A 26865-nucleotide genomic window follows, 5' to 3' on the forward strand; every position below is an offset into this window, starting at 1 on the left:
TCCAGGTCACTGCAGGGCACATGCTCCCAAGGGTGTGAGGTGACTGTGCTCATTGCGTGTTTGTATGTGTTAGAGCGCTCTGCCGTTTCAAATGCTTTTCTGGGATGTGGCATTTCTCACAGTGGTGGCCTGTGTTGGAGGCAGCTTTGTGTCACTTAGTGAGGATTAATGAAAGCAGAATCTGGCTGAAACCATACGTGTTAGGGACGTTTCTCCATGTCCAAGACCCCAGTTCATCGGCACACATGGGGCCCAGCGAGTTTGTGACAGGCCGGCTATGGGGCTGGGGGCCTGCAGTTTGTAGGGTCAGGGCTAACAAGTGCTGCCGTTCACCCACTTGGTCACCAGGTATAGTGTGCAGGTGTTGAGTTTACAAGAGTTCTCAGGTTTTCAATTACATCCCTAGGACATAAGAGAAGAACTAGCCATCTAGTAGTTTAGGTTGATTAAGGAATAACAGTTGTACATATGACATTGGAGTTGTTTTACCCATTTAAAGTGACACCTAAAAGGAGCCATGTATCCAGGAAAAGTTGTTTCCCTCATCTGCTCAGGCCTAGCCACCCACCCACCTACTTTTTGTGCACATTTTATGGGAGTGGATTAAAGGTTCAGCTGTGCTACAGCGTGTATCAGTACTGCCCCACTTTTTATGGCTGAATACTATTCTGTCGTATGAGTATGTCACATTTTAATTGTCCATTTATCTGTTGGTAGATAGGCTCTTCCCTCAACTTTTTGTGGACATAGCTTTTTGATTCTCTGAAAGTATATTTAGGGGTGGAATTACTGGGTGAAATGCTGACTCCTACGTTTAACCTTATGAAGAACTGCCGGACTGTTTTACAAAACAGCTGCACCAGTTTACACGGCCGCAGCAGTGTGTGACAGTCCCGGTTTCTCCGCATCTGCGCTGCACTGGTCTTTCTTCCAGCCCTCCTAGTGCATTTGACATGGCACATCATGGTGGCTTTGGTTTACACCTTCCTGATCTGCCCCCCATTTTTAAAAACTGAAATACCACTTTTCTTTTCTTAATTATTGCTCCTGAGCTCTGACTCATCCTTCTGCTTCATAGTGTTTATTAAGAATCCCCAAAAAGAGACCATGGGCATGATGTCTACAGGAGTCCATCTATGAGTAATGAGCTTGGAAAGTTTTCTGTCTTCAGCTCTGACACTGTGTGTTTGTGGGTTTGTTTGATGTGGATCTTTTGTTTGTTCTTGGCATTTTTAGGAGAAGCAGCAGTTTCAGCGCCATCTGACCCGCCCACCACCCCAGTACCAAGACCCAACACAGAGCACCTTCCCACAGCAAGTCGGACAATTCCCAGGTAAGGGGCATCTGCCGTGATGGCGGGGGCAGGTACAGGGGCCGGCGGGCCTTGCTCAGAGCAGGCAGGCTGCTCCGTGTGTGCTGAGTGCCTGTGTGGCCTTGGTCTGGCACTCTGGGGGTTCACTTCCTCTTAGAGACCTCAGTCTACCTAAGGGGCTGTGTCCAAGTCACCCACTCAGCCAGGGGAAGAGGGTCATAGAGGCAGACTGCTTTGGCTGAGTACTTTGGCCAGGTCCCTGGCTCTACAATCTTATCAGCAGGAAATGGCTTCTGTAATTCTTTGCTTCAGCAAAATGACCTCTCCCGGTTCCCAGATAAGGAGAGACTTAATGCAGTTGTGTGGCCTTTGCTTCTTTGTTTTTTCTTCCTGTCTGCTTACTTTCAAGTGTCACAGGTGGCTGCACCAGCCATGAACAACTGGCCAGGAAGGGGGCACTCCAAGGGGTCTCAGATGTCATGTGTCAGACACGCAAGGGAGTCTGGCTGCCACTACTCAGGCTGTCACTCCAAAAATACTGAAAGATGCCTGCCAACTGGCAGGTTCAGGAAAATGTAGTCTACTCTTCTTGGAGTGTCTTCGGAACCTGTCCTTTCCTTGGTCAGTGACTCTCACTGTAAAGTATCCCAGAGGAGCTGACCACAGCTGTGCATTCTGGAAGAGACCAGTGGAGTTCTGTGTGCATGCTGATCAGGGCTGAGGAGCCGAAGTTGGGGGGCATCTCAGAAGCCTGGGTCTTAGCCATCTTTGCTGCCTTCGTGCCATCTGTCATTGCTCTGGGCTCTCGGTGGGAGTGAGAGAGATTCTCCCCTTTCCTCCGCCGAGTTATTAGTTAAATGCCAGTGGGGAGTGTAAGAGGAGGAGCAAAGTGCACCTCTAAGGCCGGCCCCTGGACAGTGGCTGTCCTGCCTGCAAAAACTTGCCTCAGTGCTTCTGCCCTGTAGCCATCGCTTAAGGCAGAGCCCCTCCATCCAATTCCTCAGTGTCACCTTCCCAGTGCGGCTCCTGTCACAAGGAAGGCGCTCGCCAGAGCCTGCAGGGCACAGTCGGGCCGCTCCCTCCTGAGGGCCTCATCTGCAAGGTGTGAGCAGCTGCCACCCAGCAGGCTCAGAACCACAGCCACAGTGCCATCTCCCTCTGGTCGGGCGGGGACAGCTCTTCAGTGCTATCTTTAACTGTTGATGCTTTCCCCACACCTAGCCACAGAGTCCCCCCACACAGGCCACCTTTTATGACTTTGCACATACCCTTCTCTCAGTCAGAGTACTGTTTCTCCAAGCTGTTAAATCACTTGGCTCCTACCCATTCAAATCCCAGTGGGTTTGCCAGCTTTCCCCGAAGCCTCCCCAAGTCGTCCCAGGCACCGAGCCATCGCCCCCTGTGCTCCCACGGCCTGCTGCCCAGGCTGTGCTGCAACCCTGCCGCAGCACATGGCGTCAGTGCCCCCCAGAGGTGTGCCCTGAGTGGGCTCCATGGAGCCCAGGGCCCTGTGTTGGGCCTATACAAGGCAGTTGGTGGGCCTTGGAAGGAGAACGAGCCAAGGCCACTGGCTGCCCTCCCCTCGGGCTTGCCCGTCCCTCTGCCTTTGTCTTAACCTCAGGTGCCCCTGGGCCCCAGGGCTCTCTGAGGTCCCACTGGCTGTTCGTGCCCATAGAATGGCAGCTGCACCTTGGCTCTGGGAGGCATCCCCACAGTGGTGGCCAAGAAATACCACCTTGATTGACAGAATCTTCTCTGTTTTCTAGGGTCTTCCGCTGCTGTGCCTGGAATGAACACCTTGGGTCCATCTAACTCCAGCTGTCCTCGAGGGTTCCCTCAGGCTGGGAATCTGATGCCACTAGGTCCTGGACACACTTCCGTTTCCTCTCTCTCCTCAAACTCGGGCCAGCAGGACCGCACTGTGGTTCAGTTCACTGGCTCCCAGAGCATGCCACAGAGCAGCCTCTACGGCATGGCCGCCAGCATCACCCAGATAGTCACCCAGCCCCCATCACAGGCCACCAACGGACATGCCCACATGCCTCGGCAGGCCGGCATGGGCCAGAACACCTCAGTGTCAGCTGCCTACGGACAGAACTCTCTGGGGAGCTCTGGCCTCTCCCAACAGCACAGTAAGGGGACCCTGAACTCTGGTTTAACTAAGCCACAGGTCCCAAGGGTGTCAGCGGCCATGGGAGGCCAGAATCCGTCTTGGCAGCACCAGGGAGTGCCGACCCTGAGCAGTCCGGCCCCGGGCAGCACCACTGTCAGCCCCTTCACTGCAGCATCCAGCTTCCACATGCAGCAGGCCCGCCTGCAGGTGTCCAGCCCACGGTTCCCCCAGGCGGTGCCCAGTAGGCCCATGGCCCCCATGAGCTCGGCGGCTTCTGCTGGGCCCATGTTGCCTCCTGTGAGTGCACAGCAGAGGACCAGTGCCCCCGCTCCGGCGCCTCCCCAGGCAGCCCCGCAACAGGGCTTGCCAGGCCTGAGCCCTGGGGGGCCTGAGCTGGGGGCCTTCAGCCAGAGCCCTGCCCCACCCATGGGTGGCCGGGCGGGGCTGCACTGTGCCCAAGCCTACCCTGTGCGGACTTCGGGCCAGGAGCTGCCCTTTGCCTACAGTGGGCAGCCAGGGGGCAGTGGGCTGGCCAGCATGGCAGGAGATGCCGACCTGATTGACTCCTTGCTGAAGAACAGGACTTCGGAAGAGTGGATGAACGATCTGGATGACCTTCTGGGTCCTCAGTAATGGCTGGGTTTGTGGTGTTTTCAGTGTTCCTACAGCTTGTTTTCATATTTTTGTTCTCATATTCAACGATGAGCAACTATTTAGACCAAAAGCCCACAGCCCGGGTGCTGGGTGGGTGCAGCAGAGCCCAGGGCTGAGGTCCCCCCTGGCTGGAATCTGTGGAGCCCCCTGTTCCATCCCAGTGTCATGGTCTGTCGGGCTGGCCCCAGACCATCTGCTGGCATCATTACCTATTGTCGGGACAGCAGGACAGGGTTCCACAGGTGGTTTTCTGTCCAAATGACCAAAAGCAAACAGATAAAACAGTGAAATCATGATGTCAGGCGTTTAAAAACCTGTGCCATCGTGTTGGCTTAACCCAAGATTTCTTCACTCGCATCATTGTTGGGGGGAAGTATTTGTTGAGACTCCATATAGCAGAACTATTTGCAATTTGTAGCATAGAAAAGATTAAAATTTTAAAAGGGTTTAAAGCAGGATAGGTAGTGGGTTAAGCTGATTCCGTGGCATTGGAAACCTAGGGCTTCCTTTAAGGGCTTTTTGTGTTCGGCCCCGTCCACCTTCAGGAGAAAGGGGGCATCACGGGAAAGCCTTTCCATCAGTACAGGCTGTGGCCGATGCACATGTAAGAAAGGCACAGGATGCCACGAGGCAGCAGAGCTGGTTGGTGACAGGTGTGGTCTGCCCGGCAGCCCTCCTTCCAGAATGCTGTTCTTCGGTGGGCATTTCTGAGGACCTTGGTGGAGAGATCCCTCCTTCCACTCTGATAGGAGGTCCCCAGGTCACCCCCAAGCTAAATGCTGAAGTGGAGTATTCACTTCACTTGGGGTTCATTTGGGGTTCCCAGGTCCCCTTTGGTTGTAAGTCCCCACCCTCTGTAGTTGGTGGTCTGACAGCGTGTATTTAATGTATTAGAAGGCGGGCATCAGGCAGTCATGCTCAGAGGTCTTTTTTCACCATGTCTTCCCTTCTGATGCCCTTTTTTCTGCCTCCCCATTTTTCTCTCTGTAGCCCAACTGGAAAATCTCTTTGAGGCCATGATTTACTAGATTGGTGGGGGAAAGAATCATTACAGTTCCTTAGGGAGACCTCACATGGTAGGGTGGAGGGCACCCCTCCCAGAAAGGAAAGCTTTGGGGAAGGAGGAGGGGCTGCGGGCCTGTTTGGCAGGGCAGCCCCACCCAGCGCTGGGCAGAGGGAGCGGTTCTCTGTGTTACTCTCGCCACTCCTATGTCAGGTAACTTGCACTTTTTAAAGAGAATTGCTTTATAACACTAATACATCCTTTTTAAAGATTCAAGTGGGTTTCTCTTTTAAGGTCTATGAATTAATGGACTTGACTAAGCTAAGAGTCCACAAAACAAAGTATTACCTGTGGGCTGTTTGTGGAAGAGGAAGATGGAGCGAGCATTCGGTGTAAAGGAAAGCGGACTGGAGCACAGGGTGAGCCCCGCTCCCACGGAGTAGGGGAGGAAGGGCCGCTGACAGGCGTGGTCTCAGGAGAGACCACCACGGTCGTTCACGGAGTGTCCTATAGAAAGAACTGAGCTGAGGACAAGGTTCCCGCAAGGAGCCTGGGCGCAGGGACGGGAGGCTGGACACCCGTTGGTGATGCTCTGCACCTGCAGTGCCTTTGTGGGGGCTCAGCCCTCACCCCTCTTCTCTTAGAGCCATTTCCCCTGCCCCACCTTCCCTGCCTTTCCGGGTGCTGGGTTTAGCTCTGAAAAAGGGAGTGAATCATAGAGCCCGTGACACCACCCTCTCGAGTGCGCCTCCGCGGTGTGGAGGGGAGGGGGTGACTGCAGCAGGTTTTCTACCAAAAAGGGGTGGGCAGATGGCCAGTGATGGACCCTCATTCCTCTCTGGTCTCTCTCTGGTTGTCACTCACCTCTGTCCCCAGGGCACTCTTCCTCCCTCCTGGGGAGGCCGCCCCTGCCTTAGTCCCCCTAGTCCTGGGCCACCTAGACAGACAGCAGGCTCCTTGCCTGCTGCAGTGTCAGAGCAATAAAATGTGATGCTCGGGGCCCCCCAGGGAGCTGCCCGTGGCTTTATTTATGAACCTGGTGTTTGGGTAGTCAGGGAGGAAGGGGTACCACTTCGGTGTAACCCCCACCCCCCATTTACCAGGAGCCATGACTCAAAAGGGTGCTGGGACTTTTGTTATACACATTTGCTTTGTGTAAATAAATGTTTACAATTTTATATTAAAGATGGAATAAGTGATAGAGCTTCTGACTGTATATTTTTTACTTTTATAGATTTTAAAACTGATCCTTTATATATGTGTTTTGGGGAGCTATGATAAGTTTTATGGCAAACAGTTGGTATTGTTAACTTTTTATTGTCATCAAAGTACATAAAAATCCTATTAATCCCCTTATTCTTCTACTTCCCTTAACTCTGGTATACACCAAAAAGAAACCCTGACCTTCCTTTTCTATCATTATAAAACAATAAAAATATTTTGCTAGTAGAGAAACTGCCCATGGATTGACTTCACAAGGCTGGGCTGCAGGGTGGGAGTGGGTCATGGCTGCTTGGTTTGGTCATTGATTTTCCTTTGAGATTTGTCACTGGGGGTGACAGGAGACTGGAGCTGATGCCACTCAGGGCCATCTGGCTCCCTCTCGGGCTTGTCCATGTCCCCAGGTCTAACGTGAGGGAAGCTGGACCCGAGAAGTCAAGTGTCTTACAGTCACACCTTCTAGACCGCGCATACTCACAGCAAAGTGTTTTCAGAAAGTGAGTCACATTTGGTCTCCTGGTGTGTATAAAAGTTACGTTTATAACACTAGTCTTTCTAAGTGTGCAGTCACATTGTGTCTAACACTATGTACGTACCTCAATTTAAAAATATTGCACCAGAAAATTGTAAATACTAGATTGCTAAAAAATGCTATTCATCTGAGCTTCGGCATGTTTTTGCTAGTGATGGTTTTGCCTCAATGCAGATGGACCACATGCTGGGTGGCAAGTCCTTAAAATGAGACAACAGTGAAGTCTGCCGTGCTGAGTGCCTCTTCCTCTCTGAGTGATGACTGTAGCGTGTGATGCTGTTTGAAAGCAACTTACTCAGAGACTTACAGCCAAGATGGAGGCGTAGGTGGAGGTGTATTGTGCCTCCTTGCACAACCAAAGTGTAAAGACAACAAAGTTTTAGTAACAGAAGCGTAACCAAAACACAGAAAATTGAACTATACGGAAGTCCGACAACAACGAACTGTTCAGCCAGACCAGTAAGGAGGGTGGAGCCAGTGGTGGAGCGGGGTCAGACAGAAAGATCCCCCGGACTGATCCAGGCACACAGGCAGCCGTTGGCAGATCCCAGGTGTTGGGTAGCAACAGGTGGATCCAGTGAGGGCACAAGGCAGCTAGCTGACTGAGGTTACACATTCAAGCGCAGATAAACCAGGCGAAGGAGCGAGCAGTGAGACAAACCTTGCAGGCCACAGCAGAGGAGACCGCCATTACCCCTCTCTGACCCCGTCCCCACGTACAGCATCACGACCCAGCAACTGAGTTGCCCCACCCTGGTGAACACCTAGGGCTCCGCCCCTCATACGTAACGGGTTTGAACAGACCAAAACATTATGGCTCAAGAAGAACTCAAAGCCCCAGAGCTGATAACTCTAAGTGACCAAGAAATAGCCAACCTATCACATGCACAGTTCAAAACACTGGTGGTCAGGATGCTCACAGAACTGGTTGATTTTAGTCACAAATTAGAGGAACAAATGAAGGCTAAACTAACTGAAATGAAGGGACATGCACAGGAAACCAATAGTGATGGAAAGGAAACTGGGACTCAAATCAAGGGAGTGGACCAGAAGGAAGAAAAAAATGACCAAACAGAAAAATATGAAGAAACAAGAATTCCAAAAAATGAGGAGAGGCTTGGGAACCTTCAGGACATCTTTAAACATTCCAACATCTGAATTATAGGGGTACCAGAAGGGGAAGAGGAAGAGCAACAAGTGGAAAACTTATTTGAACAAATAATGAAGGAGAACTTCCCCAATCTGGCAAAGGAAATAGACTTCCAGGAAATCCAGGAAGTTCAGAGAGTCCCAAAGAAGTTAGACCCAAGAAGGAACACACCAAGGCACATCATAATTACATTAGCCAAGATTGAAATGAAGGAGAGAATCCTAGAAGCAGCAAGAGATAAGGGGACAGTCACCTACAAAGGAGCTCCCATCAGACTGTCAGCTGATTTCTCAAAAGAGACCTTCCAGGCAAGAAGGGGCTGGAAAGAAGTATTCCAAGTCATGAAATCCAAAGACCTACATCCAAGATTACTCTATCCAGCAAAGCTTTCATTTAGAATGGAAGGGCAGATAAAGTGCTTCTCAGATAAGATCAAATTCAAGTTCATCATCACCAAGCCCTTATTATATGAAATGTTAAAGGGACTTATCTAAGAAAAAGAAGATAAAAATATGAACAATAAAATGACAACAAACTCACAACTATTAACAAATGAACCTAAAAGAAAAGAAAAACAACAAAAACAAAAACTAAGCAAAGAACTAGAACAGGCCCTGGCTGGTGTGGTTCAGTGGATTGAGCACGGGCCTGCGAACCAGAGGACCGAGGTTCGATTCCCAGTCAGGGCACATGCCTGGGTTGCAGGCCAGTTCCCAGCAGGGGACACACGATACATTGTGTGTCCTTGGCAGAGGCAACCATACATTGATATTTCTCTCCCTCTCTCCTTCCCTTCCCCTCTAAAGATAAATAAATAAAATATTTTTTTTTTAGAAAAGAACTAGAACAGGCCCTGGCTGGTGTAGCTCAGTGGATTGAGTGCAGGCCTGCGAACCAGACGATCGCGGTTCGATTCCCAGTCAGGGCACATGCTTGGGTTGCAGGCCAGTTTCCGGCAGGGGCCAGTTCCCTGCAGGGGGATGCACGAGAAGCAACCATACATTGATGTTTCCTTTCTCTCTCCTTCCCTTCCCCTCTAAAGATAAATAAATAAAATATTTAAAAAAATAAAAAATAAATAAAAAAGAACTAGAACAGAAACAATCACAGAAATGGAAATGACATGGAGGGTTATCAGTGGGGAGGGGGAAGGGAGGAGGAGAGGGGAAAAGATAAAGGGAATAAGAAGCATCAATGGTAGGTACAAAACAAGGAAGTTAAGAATAGTATGGGAAATGTAGAAACCAAAGAACTTATCTGTACAACGCATGGACATGAACTAAGGGAGGGAATGCTGGTGGGAGGGGGATGGAGGGTGGAGGGGGATAAAGAGAAAAATGGGACAACTGTAATAGCATAATCAATAAAGTTATACTTTAAAAAAAAGTTCATGCCATATGTCCCACCCCAGCATTGCAGCTCTGAAAAGCCATCCTTGCAGAGAGAAGTCCCTCTGGCTGCGAGGTGGGTTCCCGAATGGTGGCATCACAGCAGTGCTCTGACTGCGGAAAGCGGGACAGCCTCTGCCCACAGGGACTTGGTCAAGTGCTCCGCTTGATGAGATACGATACACTTATTTTAAGCATTTATGAAGGTTTGGAACATAGCAACTTAGAATGATGGTTTTCTTGGGCTTCTTATATTGCAAGCCAATAGAAAAGAAATTTGGCTAATAAAGTCCCCTAAATCCCCTTCCCTGGCACTTCTTATTTTTAAAGATTGTATTTATTTATTTATTTATTTATTTAAACATTTTATTTCTTTATCTTTAGAGGGGAAGGGAAGTGGAGAGGGAGAGAGAGAATCATTGTATGGTTGCCTCTCATGTGCCCCCAAATAGGGACCTGGCCTGCAACCCAGGCATGTGCCCTGACTGGGAATCGAACCCGTGACCCTTTGGTTCACAGGCAGGCACTCAATTCCCTAAGCCAACCAGTCAGGGCCTGGCTCACTCTTAATGTTACCATGTAACTCCCATAATCAGGAGGCACTGAGCAGCCTGGCCCCAGAGTGGCAAGAGCCAAGCAGTTCCCAACCTCGAAGCTCTGCCGCTATCCTGTGTCTGTCATGGGTCACCAGCCAAGCTTTGGGAGCAAGGGAGGTGTGTTCTGTCAGGACTGTTTATGGAGCAGCTGCTGCACCCAGGCAGCACTCTCAGAGCAGGGACAGAGCAGCAATACACAGGCAAGGTCCTCCCTGAAGGACCCTCACAAGTAGGTTAGCAAGATGACTTCGGAGTGGTGAGTCCTGCAAAGAAAAGAACACAGAGGAATAAGAGAGCACTGGGGCCACAAGGGTGAGGGTCGTCAGGGCAGGAGCCTTGAAGAAGGAGACATTTCACTGGGGTGAGTGCTGGGAAGGAGCAGCTGGAGCCCTGGGGGAAGAGCAGTCAACCAGCCGCATGGACGACGGAAGTTCCCCAAAGGAAGGGCAGCTGTTATTGGGAGGAGGAATGCCGAGACAGAGAAGTTAGCAGCTGCTGATGCCAGTATGAAACACGTACTGCTGCTCCGAGTAGGGGGGTGGGCCCTTGCCACTCCCCCACCCTCCGCTATCCTCCACAGGGGGGGGGGGGGGGCGGCTCACAGGTGGCACTGCAGTGGGAGGGGCCCATGTCCACCTCTGCCATCGCTGGCACCATTGTCAGTGGGGCAGCCTGAACACAGGGCAGCTGCACACTGGGAAGTGATAGAAAATCGTACTGAATGCCAACTGTCATCGGCACATTGAAAACCAAAAGGGCAGCCCGAAGGCCAGCCCTCTGGTGAGCCCCTGGACGTGGTGAAGTGGCTGCAAAGCCGTGAAAACATGCGACGTGGCAGCTGCCTGCGAACTCGGTCCAGCAGGTGGCCAGACTCAGCCGGCACCAGGCAGGGCGGGCAGTGTCAGAGCAGCTGCTCTTCCGCCCGTGGAGAGAATTTGCCTGCCTGGCCCTTTCCTCTTCCGTCTCCAAGCTGGCGATGCGCCTGCCTGCTGTGAAGATTGGCGGTGCTAACGCAACAGTTCGAAGATACCTTGCTCTCCAGGTGGCTGCAATTGTGTGGGCCGCAGACTCCAGTTGGTGCACGCAGGCCACTTTGTGAAGTTTAGAAAAAACTACCTAGACCCACCCCCATGGGGAAACCTGCGTGGCAAGGAGAGCACCTACAGGTTAACCTCCTCAGTGTCCTGGGATGCGGTCTCTGACGGGGTAACGGGCCTGCTGCAAAGACACGAGACAGTAAATGCAGCAGCTGCCCTTGGGGGCCAAAGGGCTGGATTCTCTGTTCCACCCAGTGTGGCAGCAGAGTCTGCAGACCTCCCTGCCCCGGGCCACACTGAGCGCATCCTTCCGGAATCCTGGTGAGGAGTAGGGACAGCTGTGTGAACACCCGGGAGCTGTTGGGTCGCTCATGGGGGCTGTGCAGGAGGCTCCATCCATCACTAGACCTGGAGAGCCGAACTGCCCAATGTTACAGGAAGAGAACCCCCACCCCCAACTACACCTGTCGAGTCAGGAAGGCTCTCACAGCACCGGGTGTGTGGCCTCCTCGCTCCTGACGCAGGGCTGCCCCTCATCTGCAGTGCTTGGGGCCTAGGTTGGTTCTGTGTTTCCGTAAGTACCCAGGTCCCTTCCTGCCCTGCAGGGCAGGGCCCTCCAGTTGGTGCCCGCAGTCCCTGCCACACACAGTCACCTTCCAAGTCCAGAGCTGCAGAAATCACCGTCCTGCCCGCTGCGGCACGAGCTGGAGGCACAGGGGGCTCTGCCTCCTGTGCAGTCAGACTTTGGTTCTCGAATGTCTCCCACCGCGAACAATTTGGTTCTCGACCAAGGCATTTGTGGAAAAATGGTCGCTGTTGTTGAACAACACCTTGGTTCTTGACCTGAGTACCCTTTCTTTTCTTTTCAAGATTTTAATGTTAGAGAGAGAGAGAGGAAGGGAGGGAGAGAAACATCAGTGTGTGGTTGCCTCTTGCACACCCCCAACTGGGGACCTGGCTCACAACCTAGGCATGTGCCCTGACTGGAAATCAAACCTCACAATCCAGGCGTATGCCCTGACTGGGAATCGAACTGGCAACCTTTCAGTTCACAGGCCGGCACTCAACCCACTGAACCATACCGGCCAGGGTGATCCGCCAACCCTTTCTTTCATACCGCTCTGTGGGAAAACACGATTCAGTTTTCCAATGAGATTGGGTGCATTCAGGGTGGTATGGCCATAGACAAAATGATTCCATTTTCAAAGCATTTCTCGAACAGCCTGCCAGAACAAATTAAGTTTGAGAACCCAGGTTCCACTGTAGTGAGGAAATCCAAATCTGCCTCATGAGTCCCCTCCCCTGGGCCGGTGCTTCTTCCTGACCCCCGTTCCTGCAGTAGAGGAAGCTTTTCTCGAACCACAGCTGCCACCCACCCCTCCCTTTGAAGCCGTCCTGTCCTAGTCTGTCAGCACTGGCTTCGCCGCCCCGCCCAGTGCTATTCATGGCACTGGGCGATGATTAGAGCTTACTTTGTCTGATACAAGTATTGGTACCCCAGCTTCTTTTGTTTTGTTTTGTTTCCATTGTAATGAAATATCTTTTCCTTCTTTTAACTTTCAGTCCCTGCGTGCCTTTCAATCTGGAGTCTCTTGTAGACAGTGTATGTAAGGGATCTTGTTTTGTTATTCATTCACTCACTGTATGTTTTTTCAGAACATTTAATTCATTTCCATTCAAAGCCATTGTTGATAGATTACGGTTTTATTATTCATGTTTTTTCTTCTTCTTAAACAAGACCCTTAACATTTCTTGCAATGCTGGGTTGGTGGTGATGAACTCCTTTAACTTGACTTTATCTGGGAAGCACTTTATCTGCCCTTCCATTCTAAATGATAGCTTTGCTGGATAGAGCAATCTTGGATGGAGGTTTCTTGCCTTTTGTGACTTGAAATACTTCTTTCCAGCCCCTTCTGACCTCTAATGTTTCTTTTGAGAAATCAGCTGATGGCCTTAGGGGAACTCCTTTGTAGGTAACTCTCTCCTTTTCACTTGCTGCTCTTAAAATTCTCTCCTTCTCTTTAATCTTGGGAAATGTAATTATGATGTGCCTTGGTGTGTGCTTCCTTGGGTCCAACTTCTTTGGGACTCTCTGAGCTTCCTGGACTTCCTGGAAGTCTATTTCCTTTGCCAGATTGGGGAAGTTCTCCTTCGTTATTTGTTCATATAAGGTTTCCATTTCTTGCTCTTCCTCTTCTCCTTCTGGTACCCCTACAATTCAGATGTTGGAACGTTTAAAGATGTCCTGGAGGTTCCAAAGCCTCTCCTCATTTTTTGAATTCTTGTTTGTTCATTCTGTTCTGGTCAAATGTTTATTCTTTCTGATCCAAACTGTTGATTTGAGTCCTAGTTTCCTTCTCGTCACTGTTGGCTCCCTGTGTATTTTCCTGTATTTCACTTTTCATAGCCTTCATTTTTTCCTCTAATTTGTGACCATATTCAGCCAATTCTATGAGCATCTTGATTACCAGAGTTTTGAACTGTGCATTTGATAGGTTGGTTATCTCTTCGTTGCTTAGCTGTATTTTTTCTGGAGCTTTGATCTATTCTTTAGTTTGGGCCATTTTTGTTTTGTCTCAGCACGTCTGTGAGGGGGAGGGCCTTAGCTGTTCACCAGGGCAGGGCAACCCACTTCTCTGCGTTGTGACGCTGTATGTTGGGGAGGGTCTGAGAGGGAACAATGGCGCTTGCTCCACTCTGCCAGATTCCAATCTCTTCCCCCACTACCCACAAGCAAAGTGGGCCCTTCTGGTGCTGGTTCCCGGGTGGGTGGGCTTGTATATGTTCTAGGACCCTGAGGCTCTCTCCAATGGACTCTCCTGTGAGGCTGGGAGTCTCTCCTATTGCCGCCTCAACCCCCACAGGTGTTTGCAGTCAGAGGTTTGAGGCTTTATTTCCCTGCTGGGACCCTGGGTTGTGGGTCTGTCTAACTCCCCAGTTGTTCCTCCCAGTTTATCTGCACTCAAATGTGGGACCACCTAGTCCTCCAGCTGCTGCCTCGCCGGGAGTCCTCTCTGCCTGGCTGCCCGTCTCCGCCCCTCCTACTGTCTGGGTGAGTGTTTCTTCTTAAACTCCTTGGTTGTCGGACTTCTATACAGTTCGATTTTTTGCCAGTTTTTTGTTTTTGTCCTTCTGGTTGTTTTGTTGTGTTTTGTTGTTGTCCTTCTTTTGTTGTGCGAGGAGGCCCCGTGTGTGTACCTATACCTCCTTCTTGGCTGGAAGTCATTCATTGGTTGATTCTTGTATGAGCCCTGACCAGGGATCAAACCTGCAACCTTGGTGTATCGGGACAACGCTCTAACCAACTGAACTGCCTGGCCAGGGCCTGGAGTCTTTTATTTTTGCTGTTCTTATTGGGTGTTTTCTACTTCCTCACAGTCCATATCACTGATATCATTCTCTGCTTCACCTACTGTATCGTTGATTCCCTGTAATTTATTCTTCATTTCAGGTACTGTATCCTTCATTTCTTTTATTTATTTATTTATTTATTTATTTATTTATTTATTTACCTTTAGAGGGGAAGGGGAGAGGGAGAGAAACATCAATGTATGGTTGCCTTTTGTGCATCCCCTGCTGGGAGTTGGCCTGCAGGGAACCGGCCTGCAACCCAGGCATGTGCCCTGACTGGGAATTGATCTGCGATCCTCTGGTTCTCAGGCCTGTGCTCAATCCACTGAGCTACACCAGCCAGGGCCTTGTATCCTTCATTTCTGAGTGGTCCTTTTTGTATGGTTTCCATGTCCTTTTTCATGTTGTTGAAGTTCCCCACTATGTTCCTTGAGCATCCTTCTAACCAGTGTTTTGAACTCTGTATCTGGTAGTTTGCTTTCTTCCATTTCATTTTGTTTTTTTTTCTGAAGATTTCTTCTGTTCTTTCATTTGAGCCATGTTTCTCTGTCTCTTCATTTTGGCAGCCTCGCTGTGTTTGTTTCTACAGATTATGTAGAGCCAGGTTTGACAGAGTGGTCTTTTGTAGTAGGTGTCCTGTAGGGCCCGGTGGCACAGCCTCCCCAGTCACCAGAGCCGGGCACTCCAGGTGCGCCCCCTGTGTGGGCTGTGCGCATTGTCCTGTTGCAGTGGAACCTTAGTCGCTGTTGGCACGTCACTAGGAGGGACTGACCCGAGGCCAACCGGCTGCGAGGATGGGCTGTGACACAGTAGAGGAGCTGCTGGGCAGGGGCCAACACCATGGGGCAGGACTTGCTTTAGGGGCTTTGGCGCCTACTGAGTCCACTCCCTGAGCATGTCACTTGTGGAGGTGGTTGGGCTATAACCCTGCATGGTCTGAAGCTAGTCTGCTGGGTGCACTGGCTCTGGGGCCTCCTAGAGGTGCAAGGGCAGTCCCTACCGCTGCCTGGTCTGGGGCCACCTGGCACAGAGCTATCTGTAGGTGGCTGCTACTTGTGCTGGCCTTGAAGTTGCCCAGGAGAGGCCAAGCTGTGAGTCAAGGCTGGATGACATTAAAGCCAGGCCTGAGATCACTTAGCAAGAAATGCAGGGACCAGAGGGGCCAAATGCTGCTTGTTTGAGAGATTTTAGAAAAGTCCAAAGCATAAGCCAAGAGAGGCCATTTATATGGAAAAGCCACTGGAAATTTGGGCCAGCCTGAGGGTGAGGAAACAGGGTGAGCCAGGTTAGTGGAGACTCAGACAGGGAGCCTGCCTGCTGGCTCTGTGGGGAGGGCTCAGCAAAGGATCAGTGGCCTCTGCCAGGATCTCATATGGCAGAGAGCTGCCCGTCCATCCCTTGCCCTGAAACCAGACGATTCAGTTCCTCCCGTTGCATCCCTGGCATCTTTCGAGCTGCTGCTTTAGTGCTGGAGCTCAGAGCAACTGAGTCGGAGAAAGGCTATACACGAGCCCTTTAAGAGGAGCACCTGAGACTCCAGCGAACATGCGTCTCACCCAGCCACAATCCCTGCTGGTTTTCACAGCCAGAAGTTGTCGGGACTTCTCTTCCCACCACTAGAACCCTGAGCTGGGGGTTCTGATGTGGGGGTGGGAGCCCTCCCTCCTTAGGGAGGATCCTCTGGACCCGAGACGCCCCTGCCAATTTCTAACCGCCACACGTGGGTATGGAACCAGCCCCTTCCCTGTCTCCACCCCATCCCCCAGTTTCCGTGTGGTTACAGGACTTCTGTTCAGCAGGTTTCAGGCTCCCGAATGCAGGTTGTTCTGTAATTTAGTCTGATGTGGTTGTGGGTCACTCTGGGTACTGCATTTGCCTGCACCTCCATCTTCATAGGCCGTCTTAAGATTTCCCTAATAACATTTTCTTTTCTTCAAATTACTTCATTGTAAAAATATAGTATATAATACCTATGACAAAACATGTGTAAATCAACTATGTTTATGTCATCAGTCAGGCCTCTGATAAACAGAAGGCTATTATTAGTGGTTAAATTTGGGGGGAGTCAAAAATTATACATATGGGCCCTGGCTGGTGTAGCTCAGTGGATTGAACACAGGCCTGCGAACCAGATGATCACAGTTCAATTCCCAGTCAGGGCACATGCCTGGGTTGCAGGCCGGTTCCCTGCAGGCCAACTCCCAGCAGGGGACACACCAAAGGCAACCATACATTGATGTTTCTCTCCCTCTCTCCTTTCCCCTCTAAAGATAAATAAATAAATAAAATATTTTAAAAAATTATACATATGGATTTTTTTTAATTGTGTAGGGAGTTCGCACACTTTGCCCCTGAGCTGTTCACAGGTCCGTTGTATTGACTTCTGGGAGAATGTCTAACATGCCACTGACTAGTGACCTCACTAGGGGGACAAGCCCCCGACCCCGCGGAGGTGTGTGTCTCGCCAAGTCCTCTGCTGTGCTGGGCACTTCCTGCTCAGCAGGTTAGGTCACGTGACCTCGTCAATGCAGTGGACCAGTATGATGCTGGGGGCCAGAGTCAAGTCTCCCCTAAACCATGCACGGCAGGGTGGAACGAGTGAAGTGGTCCTGAGACAACACCGGATTTGTAATGGTGTCCATCCTGCGTGAGAACAAACCACTCTGACCCCCTTTTCAGATGGAATCATAAAGGACATACTCTACCGCTGTACCTATTTTTGAGCTCATGTTATCTGCTCAAATAACATACACATCTGGTAGAGCTGGAGGAGGAGCAGGAGCTGGAGGAGAAGAAGAACCAGAAGGACAGAGGAATCAGGGGCAGGAAAAGGAGGAGCAGGAAAAGAGCAGGAACAGGAGGAGGAGAAGGAAGAGGAGCAGGAGGAGAAGGAGTAAGGGAGCAGGAGCTGGTGGAGGTGGAGGAGAAGGAGCAGGAAGAGTAGGAGCTGGTGGAGGAGGAGCAGGGGCAGGAGGGGCAGGGGAAGCAGGAGCAGGGGGAGCAGGAGCCAGCAGCAGCACAAGAGGAGCAGAAGGAGACGCAGGAGGAAAAGGAGCAGGAGCAGGAGCAGGTCAACAAAAGCAGCTCCCTATGGTGGGCATCTGTGTCTACTGTTGTTGCCCAGTACATATGAGAGGTTCAGCCCAGAAAAGATATATTGTCATAGTTAAGAGCATGAGCTATGGTGCTCACTGGTTCTTGACTCATTCTCAGGGCACCAGGTACCTACTCAGTGCTGAGGGCATGCGGCACTGAGCCTGGTAGACTTAGCCCCAGCTTTTGGGAGTGGCCAGGTAGTGGAAGTCCCTCTGCCCCGGCTCTCAGTCCCTGTGACCTTGGGCACAAACTTTCTACCTCTGAGCCTCAGCTACTCCCTCTGCAGAGCAGGACCCCTGGGTGGGGGGTGTCCCACAGGGGAGCAGGAAGCTCACGTGAGTCCACAACACAGCACGTTGTTGCCAGTGATGTCTTCATAACTGTACTGGACCACATGCTGGAATCATCCCGGCTTTCCTGTGCCCTCTCACTTCCAGCACGCAGGAAGTGCCTTCCACAACACAAGGCAGAGGTGGGGCTTCTGCTGCACCTGGAGGCGAGGTAACAATCTAAGGCAGCATAACCTGTGCGTGTTCAACATCAGAAAAGCTCAGCTTGAGGAGAAGGCCAGGTGCGAAAAGCCTGTCCCCTCCCACGTAAAGTTCCCTTTCAACTGGCCACTGTGGATATCAGTAGCCATTCATCATTTAGATCTGTGACGCCATCACAGCCTCACTCGTACTTCACATATTAACTGGAATTCATCTGTAAAGAAAAAAATGTCCCCACGTCTACGATTCAGTTACCCTGATATTCAGTGTGAACAAGCAAAGCTGGGTAAATGCTGTAGTGTATGTATACGTATTTTAAATATACTTGTGTGTATATGTATATATTTTAAATTTATGTTTATTATGATGCTTTGACATCTTAAACACCCTGTCTGCCTGGGGGCAGACTTTCCCCACTAGGGCTCGCCCCAGAGAGAGCAAGTTGAGCTGAGAGCAGACCTTTGATCATACGAACTAACCAGTCCAGAGCCAGACCACTTCCGTCTGCCCTGTACACCAGAGGAAGTACATCCCTCTGATGTAATCACCCCGGGCCAGGTGCCAGGAAGCTAGAGACCCCCCCTATCTTTAGAGCCCACGGAAACTGGTGCTGGTGCACTAGCCAGTCCTAAGCTGCTGGCCCTGCCCTGTGACTGATCGATGTATCTCTCACACATTGATGTTTTTTCCCCTCTTTTTCTTCCTCCGTTCCCTTCTCTCTAAAAGTAAATGTTAAAATATCTAAAAAATAAAAAAGAGGATCTTGCCAGAATTTAATTATGTTGTCTTGTTTTCTATTTATGAAAACCAGATATTGACTTAATTTTAATGGTGGTGACAAAAAGTTTATTTAAAAATATATTAATAATCCTCAATATTTACTAAAAACCCAAATCCAGCAACATTAAAAAAGATTGGGTACCACGACCAAGTGGAAATTACGATAGCAATGCAAGGTTGCTTTAACACTAACAAATCCGTTGATATGCCCTGACCAGTGTGGCTCCGTTGGTGGGAGTATTGTGCTGCATATAAAAAAAAAAAAAAGTTGGGGATGCTAAAATTGTCAACAACATATTAGCAAACCAAAACAGCAATATAGTAAAAAGATCATAATACACCATGATCAAAGTGGGCTTTATTCCAGGAATGCAAAGTTGGTACAATATCTGCAAATCAATAAATGTGATTCACCACAAAATGAATGATAAAACCACATGCCCATATCAATAAATGCAGAAAAAGCCTTTGATAAAACCCAGCACCCGCGATAAAAGCTCTCAGCAAAGTGGGAATAGAGGAAGCATACTTAAACATAATAAAGGCCATGTATGACAAACCCACTGTCAACATCAGATGCAGTGGGCAAAGCTACACACGTTCCCCTTCAGACCGGGAACGAGACAGGGATGTCCGGTCTCACCATTCTCATTCAACACAGGACTGGATGTTCTAGCCACAGCAATCAGACAAGAAGAAACAAAGGCATCCAAATTGGAAAGGAGGAAGTAAAACTGTCTTTATTTGCAGATGATGTGATACTGTACATAGAGAGCCCTAAAGATTCCATGAAGAAACTCCTAGAACTGATAAGTGAATTCAGCAAAGTAGTAGGATACAAGGTGAATATCCAGCAATCAGTTGCATTTTTATATGCCATAAAGAACTATCAGGAGGGGAATGAAGAAAACAATTCATTCACAATTGCTTCAAAAAGAACAAAATGCCTAGGAATGAACTTAACCAAGGATATAAAAGACCTATACTCAGAAAATTGTAAGACACTGAAGAAAGAACTTGAAGAAGTTTGAAGAAGATACAAATAAGTGGAAGCACATACCATGTACATGCATAGGAAGAATTAACATCATTAAAACGTCCATGCTGATCAAAGCAATTCCATTCAATGCAATTCCTATCAAGTTTCAAATGATGCGTTTCCCAGAACTAGAGCCAATATTTCAAAAATTTATACAAAATCACAAAGGCCTGCATAGCAACAGCAATTCTGAGAAAGAAGAACAAAGTTAGAGGAAACACACTACCTAATATCAAAGTATACCATGAAGCCACAGTAATAAATCACATGGGCTGGTATAATAACAGACACATAGATCAATGGAACAGAAAAGAGAGCCCAGAAATAAACCCACACCTTTCTAGTCAATTAATATCTGACAGAGGAAGCAGGCACACACAACGGGCTAAAGATAGTTTGTTCAATAAGTGTTGTTGAGAAAGCTGGACAGACACATGCAGAAAAATGAAACTGAACCACCTTCTTACACCATGCACAACAATAGATTTGAAATGGATTAAAGACTTAAATATTAGACCCTAGACTATAAAAATTCTAGAAAAAAACATAGGAAGTAAAATCTTGAACATTGCTTGTAGCAAAATTTTATCTGATATATTTCTCCTCAGGCAAGGGAAACAAAAGAAAAAAATAAGCATATAGGACTATATCAAACTAAAAAGTTTTTGCACAGCAGAGGAAACCATCAACAAAATAAAAAGACAAGCCACAGGATGGGAGAATGTATGTGACAATACGTCTGATAAGAGGTTACTATCTAAAAGTTATAAAGAACTTACAAATTCAACACCAAAAAATAAACAATCCAATTAAAACTTGGGCAAAGAGGAGTATGAGTGCCGGCCGAGATGGAGGCGTAGGTAGACACTCTGTGCCTCTTCTTACAACCAAAAGAAGGACAACAACAATTTAAAAACAAAAACTAAACAGAACTAACAGAAAATCAAACTGTATGGAAGTCCGACAAAATGGAGTTAAAGAAGAAACACTCACCAGACGGTAGGAGGGGCAGAGATGTGCGGCCAGGCGGAGAAGACTCCTGGCAAGGCTTCAGCTGGAAGACCAGGCAGTCCCACATTTGGGTGCAGATAAACCAAGAGGAACAATTGGGGAGTGAGACAGACTGCACAGCCCAGGGTTCCAGCGGGGAAATAAAGTCTTACAACCTCTGACTGAAAAAAATCTGTGGGTGTCATGGTGGTGGGAGACATTGAAAACCATCCGGCAGAGTTCATTGGAGAGATCCACAGAGTCCTATAATGTACACAAGCCCACTACCTGGGAATCAGCACCAGAAGGGCCCAGTTCACTTGTGGGTAGCTGGGGAAGTGAATGAAAGCCAGCAGAGAGCTGAGCAAGCAGCACTGTTCCCTCCTGGACCCCTACACTACCTGCAGTGATGTGGGTTGCCTTTCCCTGGTGAATGACTAATGCTCTGCCCCTTACTACACAATTTTTTTGTCATGTGCTCAGACAAAAAAATATGGCCCAAATGAAAGAACAGATCAAAGCTCCAGAGAAAGTACAACTAAGCAATGAAGAGATAGCCAACCTATCAGATGCACAGTTCAAATACTGGTAATTAGGATGCTCACAGAATTGGTTGAGTATGGTAACAAAATAGAGGGAAAAGTGAAACCTACAAAATGTGAAATAAAGGAAAGTGCACAGGAAGCAACAAGGATGGGAAGGAAAAAGGGACTCAAATCAACAGTTTGAAATAAACATTCAACCAGAACAGAATAAAGAAACAAGAATTAAAAACAATGAGGAGAGGCTTAGGAACCTCTGGGATGACTTGAAATGTTCCAACATCAGAATCCTAGGGGTGCCAGGAGGAAAGGAAGAACAAGAAATGAAAAACTTACTTAACAAAATAATGAACAACTTCCCCAATCTGGCAATGGAAATGGACTTCCAGGAAGTCCAGGAAGCTCAGAAAGTCCCAAAGAAGTTGGACCCAAGGAGGAACACACCAAGGCACATCATAGTTAAATTACCCAAGATTCAAGATGAGGAGAGAATGTTAAAAGAAGCAAGAGAAAAGGAGACAGTTACCTACAAAGGAGTTTCCTTAAGACCATCAGCTGATTTCTCAAAAGACAACTCAGAGGTCAGAAGAGGTCAGAAGAAGTATTTCAAGTTACAAAAGGCAAGGACCTCCATCCAAGATTGCTCTATCCAGCAAAGCTTTCATTTAGAATGGAAGGGCAGATAAAGTGCTTCTCAGACAAGGTCAAGTTCAAGGAGCTCATCATCACCAAGCCTTTATTATATGAAATGTTAAAGCGACTTATCTAAGAAAAAGAAGATGAAAAATATGAACAGTAAAATGACAACAAACTCAAAGCTATTAACAACTGTACCTAAAAAACACAAAACAAAAACAAACTTAGCAAACAACTAGAACAGGAACAGAACTGCAGAAATGGAGATGGAGGGTTATCAGTGGAGAGAGGGAGGAGGAACAAGAGGTAAAAGGTACAGAGAATAAGCATAGATGGTAGGTAGAAAATAGACAGGGGGAGGTTAAGAATAGTGTAGGAAATGAAGAACCAGCGAACGTATATGTACAATCTATGGACATGAACTAAAGGCGGGGGATGTGGGTGGGAGGTGGGGTGCAGGGTGGAGGGGAATAAAGGGGGGAAATGGGACACCTGAATAGCAAAGTCAATAAAATATATTTAAAACAATAAATAAATATAAATAAAATCTTTTAAAACGCCCTCTATACCAACAAAAAAACCCAATCCAATTAGAAAATGGGCAAAGGGCCTGAATAGACACTCCCAGAGGACATACATCTGGCCAATAGACACATGAAAAGATGCTCATTGTCACTAATCATCAGAGAAAATGCTAATTAAAATCATAATAAGATATCACCTCACACACATCAGAACGGCTGTCATCAATAAATCAACAAACAGCCCTGGCTGGTGTGGCTCAGTGGATTGAGTGCCATCCTGTGAACCAAAGGGTCGCTGGTTGGATTCCCATTCAGGGCACCTGCCTGGGTTGCAGGCCAGTTCCCAGCAGCGGACACATGATACATTGTGTGTCCTTGGCAGAGGCAACCATACATTGATATTTCTCTCCCTCTCTCCTTCTCTTCCCCTCTAAAGATAAATAACTAAAATCTTTATTAAAAACATATATATATATATATATAATTTTTAAAAAATAAATCAACAAACAACAAGTGTTGGTGAGGATGTGAAGAAAAGGGAACCCTTTTGAACTGCTGGTGGGAATGCAGACTGGTGCAGTCACTGTGGAAAGCAGTATGGAAATGCCTCAAAAAATTAAAAATGGGCCCTTGCTGGTGTGGCTCAGCGGATTGAGAGCGGGCCTGCGAACCACGCAATCGCGGTTCGATTCCCAGTCGGGGAGCGTGCCTGGGTTGCGGGCCAGTTCCCAGAGGGGGACTCATGACAGGCGGCCATGCATTGATATTTCTCTCCTTCTCTCCTTCCCTTCCCCTCTAAGGATAAATAAAATCTTTAAAAAAAATGGTTCTGTCTTTTGACCCAGTGATTCCAATTCCAGGAATTTATCTGAAGAAACTCAAAACCCTAGTTTGAAAGAACATAGGCAGCCCTGTGTTTACTGCAGTGTCACTTATAACTGCCGCCCGTGCCCATCAGTAGATGAGAGGGTAACACAGCTGTGGGACATTTACACAGCGGAGTACCACTCAGTCATAAAAAAGAAGAAAAGTTTACCCACTGCGAGAGTAAGGATGGACCTGGAGCACATTATGCTGAGTGAAATAAGCCTGTCAGAGAAAGACAAGTACCATACGACCTCACTCATATGTGGGATCTAATGAACAAACTGAACGAACAGGCACAAAAGAGGCAGACTCATAGATGGAGAGTGGGCTGACAGCTGTTGGTAGGGAGGTGGAGGGACTGAGCAAAAGAGAAAAAGAGAGCTGTGTGTTTTCATCGCCCCAGTCAGATTCCTCCCCCTTGCAGCCCCAGGCTGCTCCTGATCTGTTCTCCATCTCTATCGCTTCACCTTTTCTGGCCATTTTATATAACAGAAATCATACTCTATGTGGTCTTTTGTGTCTGGCACACTTAGCATGTTTTTGAGGCCTTTGTAGTATTTTACCAGACAGTTGGTGATAGCTGAATAAGATATTTAAAATGGCTGATAATGTTGCATCAATGTTAATTTCTTAGTTTATATAATGGAAAAATGGTTATATAAAATTTCAATATCAGAGGAAACTGGGTGAAGGGTATGTGGGAACTGTGCTATTTTTGCAACTTTTTTTTGTTTCTTTTCTTTTTAAAAGATTTTATTTATTTGCCCTGGCTGGTGTGGCTCAATGAATTGAGTGCCAGCCTGTCAACCAAAGGGTTGTGGGCCAGGTCGCCAGGTGAGGGCGCACGAGAGGCAACCACACACTGATGTTTCTCTCCCTCTCTATTTCCCTCCCTTTCCCTCTCTCTAACAATAAATAAATAAATAATATTTTTTAAAAAGGCTTTTATTTATCTGTTTTCAGAGAGAGGTAGGGAGGGAGAAAGAAAGGGAGAGAATCAGATTCTCACATACCCCCTACTGGGGACCTGGCCCATAACCCAGGCAGGTGCCCTGATTGGGAATCGGACCTGCAACCCTTCGGTTCATAGACCGGCACACAACCCACTGAGCCACAACAGCTGGGGCTGTTTTTGCAACTTTCTGTAAGTAAAATAATTTCAAAATAAATCTTTTCTTTTTCTTTTTTTTCTTCTTCTTTTTTTAGCTTAAGCTTATGGTCTGAGTTGTGCGCTCCTTATGATGGTCTATCGTACCAAAGTTGTGATTTCTTTTCAACATAGTGCTTCTGATGACCTTTCCACTCCCCAGAGGTCCTTGTTGTGCTCAGCTTCTAGAATGTTCTCCAGGGTCATGTTGGGGCTGTAGTGCAGAGGGCATGGATCCTGAGTCACAGAGGCCAATTCTGCCCGGGTTCAGGGGGGATTTCTCTCACTTCCCTCCTGATGACTTGGGGCTGCTCAGTAGGGGGATGGGGTTGGAAAGCGGGGTAGGAGCTGATGCCTGGAGGGCCTTAGGCTGCCCCTCTGTTGCCAGAGTGGACTTTGCCCAGGCTGGGATCTGAGAGGCCAGGCCAGCGCAGAGGGAAGGAGGTGCCGATGGAGGGCCTTGGGGAGGGCTGCAGGGCTGCGACCCGGGACTTCCTCAGAACTGCTCTTTGTTCTTGGCCAGCTTCCTGTTGCCAAAGCGAAAGCATGTGATCTGGGAGGGAGGATGTTGAGGCCTCAGAGCAAACGAGAGCTTGGCAGAGAAGAGGGTCTGAACACATACAGGAACCCACGGACACACATGCAGGCCACGGACAGACTGCAGTTCACTTCCAAGCACTGGGACCCTGAGAGGGACACACGAACATGGCACATGCTGACCGACAGGCACTGGCCCCCCTCCAGCATGTGTCCCACCCTTCAGGAGACTCTGGGCTGCAGGGGCAGCCAGGGCAGGGGCTGTGGCCAGGGCAGGTCTCAGGGAAGAAGGCAGAAGGCCGAGTGGGTAGTCAGTGGGCGGCAGGACGCACCTGGTGTGTATTCCCTGCTGCTCCCGTCCACCTCTAAGCATCTGTCAGTGTCCGGTCATTCAGCTCCTACTGGTCAGACCTGGAACCCCTGCCCTGCCCTTGAGGAGCCTGCAGTGCCCATGGGGGGTGGGGAGCAGCTGGTTGGGGTGGGGGCAGGGGGACCAGAATGGCCACTCACTGGCACTGGCCAGGTGAGGAGAGTAAAAGGGGTACTCAGCCTTCAGACTGGAACCTGACCTTGGGGCAGCAGGAAAGGAGGCGGGGGTGGGGTGCAAAGGCATGGAGGTGAGGGGAGCCAGGCCACCATGGTGACCCAGGCCTGCTGCAGACCCAGCCGCTCTGTGCCTGCCCCTGTACTGCACAGCTGGTGTTTTCCTGTGGCCCTGCTTCTCCTGCTGGTGCTCGTGTGCGGGTCTGCACTCTGCTGCCACTCACCAAACCCACTTCGAAGGAGCGTGAACAGAAAGGAGAAGTTGGCTTGCGGTGCAGACAGGCTAGACGGCTGGCCCAGGTGGCTGGCCCAGGTGACACTGCCTCCTTCCTGTCACAGAGGCTCCAGCCCCCCTCGGGCTGGTGTGTGCCTCCAGCTGTCTTCAGCAATCTCCCTCTTCACCCTGAACTCCCTTTTCTGAAGTTCTAAGGAAGTTTCCAGAACTGCGTCTTACTGCCTTGGGTCAGCCTTGGCTCCACGGTCAGTTTTGGCTCCAATGTCCTTCCCACAATCCTGGAGGAGGCAGGGGCAGCTCTGTCCAGAACACAGGACCTGCGTACGGGGAGGGTCAGGGCCTTGGGAAGCAGGGCTGTAGGCAGGCAGAAACAGCAGAGGACTGGCCCAGGGTCAGAGGCTGGGAGAGGATGAGTTCAGCTGTCCTGACTGGGCTCGTCCACACGTCAGGCTGCCTGCAGGACCACCCAGGTACACAGAGCCTGGATGGCTGTGAGGCGGGTGGGCAGCAGGCTTCCTGGCAGAAAGCGAGCCCTTGGCTGTGCCCAGTGTGCGCTGGTGGCTTGGGTGGCCTGCAGTCAGAGTTGCAAGTTACAAAGCAGCCTTGTTTGGGGGCTGGGGAAAGAAATAAGTGGGTGTGAATGAGTAGGTGGCAGGTCCGGGCTGGAAACCAAAAGCAGCCTTTGACCTGTGCCTGGGTGAGATATGACTGGGACAGGGTGGGGCTCGGAAGGGGGCACTTGGGAGTGGGTGTGAGAATGAGTGGGACTTGGTGGTGGACGGGAGGCAGCGGTCCTGGGCACTCAGATAGGAGACTCTGGTGTCCTGAAACCAGACCTAGGACAAGGGGTGGTCTGGAGGGCCAGCTGGGATCTGCTGAGGGTGCAGGGCCTGGGGAACACAAGGATGACATGGTGGCTGGACACACCTGAGCTGGAGCATGGCTGGGTGGACTTCTGGAGTTCTGTCAGCATAGGCTTGGCACAGGAGCTGAAAGACTGGGAGGAAGTGGCCAGGCAGTCTCAGCCAGCTGCTCTCTCCCGCCCAGATTCCTCTGACCCTAGTTTCCGCCTGTTCGGTCT

General features: G+C 49.3%; 1 protein-coding gene across 2 annotated transcripts in view; it reads left to right on the top strand.

The window, feature by feature from the left end:
- Window positions 1–6285, top strand: part of MAML1 (mastermind like transcriptional coactivator 1) — a 42767-nt gene extending 36482 nt beyond the window's left edge. For both annotated transcript variants that reach the window (XM_037058014.1, XM_037058013.1), the window contains 2 exons: window positions 1237–1333; window positions 3079–6285. In XM_037058014.1, coding sequence (XP_036913909.1) covers window positions 1237–1333; window positions 3079–4058 — 1077 coding nt within the window. In that variant the 3' untranslated portion in view covers window positions 4059–6285. The remainder of the gene's footprint in view (window positions 1–1236; window positions 1334–3078) is intronic.
- Window positions 6286–26865: the final 20580 nt, after the last annotated feature.

Source organism: Sturnira hondurensis, unplaced genomic scaffold (assembly GCF_014824575.4).
Source record: "Sturnira hondurensis isolate 20B ecotype Veracruz unplaced genomic scaffold, ASM1482457v3 Scaffold0009776, whole genome shotgun sequence".
Taxonomy (NCBI): domain Eukaryota; kingdom Metazoa; phylum Chordata; class Mammalia; order Chiroptera; family Phyllostomidae; genus Sturnira; species Sturnira hondurensis.